Source organism: Pteropus alecto, unplaced genomic scaffold (assembly GCF_000325575.1).
Source record: "Pteropus alecto unplaced genomic scaffold, ASM32557v1 scaffold126, whole genome shotgun sequence".
NCBI lineage: Eukaryota > Metazoa > Chordata > Mammalia > Chiroptera > Pteropodidae > Pteropus > Pteropus alecto.
This window is the reverse complement of record NW_006439187.1, coordinates 1,792,728-1,794,732: the sequence shown is the minus strand read 5'-3', so window position 1 is coordinate 1,794,732 and position 2,005 is coordinate 1,792,728. Positions and strand designations below refer to the sequence as shown.

General features: G+C 34.4%; 1 protein-coding gene across 1 annotated transcript; it reads right to left on the bottom strand.

Moving 5' to 3' along the window:
- Positions 1–207: 207 nt before the first annotated feature.
- TENT5D (terminal nucleotidyltransferase 5D) lies at positions 208–1,383 on the bottom strand. The gene has a single exon (XM_006916156.2). The coding sequence runs from the start codon at positions 1,381–1,383 to the stop codon at positions 211–213; it is 1,173 nt and encodes a 390-aa protein (XP_006916218.1). The 3' UTR covers positions 208–210.
- Between the last annotated feature and the right edge of the window lie 622 nt (positions 1,384–2,005).

The window sequence follows — 2,005 nt, the reverse complement described above, 5'->3', positions numbered from 1 at the left end:
TTATTATAGGTAATCAATAACATTTCAAAATTATTTGCAGTTGTTGGTTCACCGATGATATTGTATTTACTACGATGTTTAAGCTATAATTGATGGAAAATAGTTGGTAACTACATTAAAATAAAAATAGATCTTAAATTTTATGAAATTTGGAAACTTGCTTTTGAAGGGTGTTTAAATAAAGCAAAGTTTCTGTTATGTGTTTGTTTTTTAAACCATACCATTTGGCACATGAAAGTGCAGTGGGTGGTATGGCTGAAAGAAAATAGGTGGTGGTCCAGATGATACATAATAAGAAGGGTACCCTCCCTCAGAAGCAAAGTATGGAGCAGGTTGATAAAAGCAAGTTACATTGTCTGTATTGGGTAGAATATTCTGTTCTCCAAGTACTTTTAAAGCCATAAGAGTGATCATATTGAGTGTCTGTCTTCTTTCATGACGCATGAGGCAAACGGTGCTTTCATTTACAACACCACGCAAGGTCATAAGGTAGTCATATTTGTTCTTTTCTTCACCTATGAAATGGTTGCGGAGGTATGATTCAATCTTCTTTTGCTGTTCTGCTACATCAGGAAAATCAATGAAGAATCTAGAACACATGTAACGTTCCAGGGTCTTGATTTCTGCTTCACAAGCTGGCTTAAAGTCACGAACTAGCAAGTTGCTGTACTTCAGAAGACCACCACCTCTAATCTCTTCAGGTTTTCTGGTAGATATAAGCTTATATTGCAAATGGGTCATTGCTTCTTGGAAGTCTCCATACATGCTTTCAGCTACCACAACAGGATAGGATTCTTGGGTTAGCTTAGCATTTTTGTCACTGTAGAAGTCTAACATGGGATCCAAGAGAATTTGAAAAGAATCGACACTAAATTCAAATTGTCGTCTGAGTGAATTCACAAATTTTAGCTCCACGTTTTTCCCAGTGTTATTTGAAAGAGAGATGAGACTCCAACGATCTTGCTTATTGCAAATTTTGACCATCTTCTGCACATAAGCCTCTTTCATGGTCTTTAGGGTGATCTTTTCCTTTTTTACACCTTTTGGTAAAAAGTCAAGTAGACAACCTAGAACTACATCCTTAACAACCTGAAATTCTTGATCACTTGGTAGTTCAACACCAAAAATAATATCCAGATCCTTATAGCTGATTCCATTGTGGCTTGCAAGTATGTAACTTGCTGTGGAACCATTCAATCGGGTATCTTTAACAATAATTCCTTTCTCTATCAGTTGATCTTTTACAACATGAATTATATATTTTGGTTTTACCTCCAAAGTGGGGAAATTCCCCCTTCCATGAATTGGAATTACTTCATCTAACACCTGATCTAGTATTATAACTTGATCCCAAGTGAGATTGCTGAATCTGATTTCAGACATTTTGAAGTCAAGAGGTCAGCTAGAAAGCAAGGAAAATATTGAGAGAAAATGTTAGCATCTTGAAATCACCATTACACCTAAAGCATATGAAAAAATTAAAAACAGACTTAGCCTCAACATAAATCAAACTAATACTAGGAAGTAAATTATCAATGTATCTAATAGAGGTTAAATTTATAAGTAAAATAAAGCCACTACGATTATGTCAAAATTGTTAGATCATTTGGTGTATGCAAACAGATATTCTCAAGAATTTGTTAGAATTGTAATTTTTGATGTAAGATGGTGATCTTTCTCTATCTTTATTCATATAAATACTATAATAATTGTTAGTTTGAAGTTATAAACTTTGTTCATGAGATAATCATAATATACGATTGAGGTTAATTTTCATGAATTTAAAGTGAGATCAAATAGCATGTGTCTGTATTAGACACAACTGACTGAATGGTATGATGGGATAATGTTTAAAAGCAACATGTAGCAATTCAGCCAAGATGGCAGAGTAGGTAAATGCTGTGCTTGCCTCCTCTCATGTCAAAATTACAACTAAACTACAGAACAACCATCATTGGGAGTCATCTGATCTCTAACTGAACAAAAGCCCTACAACAGAGGACAT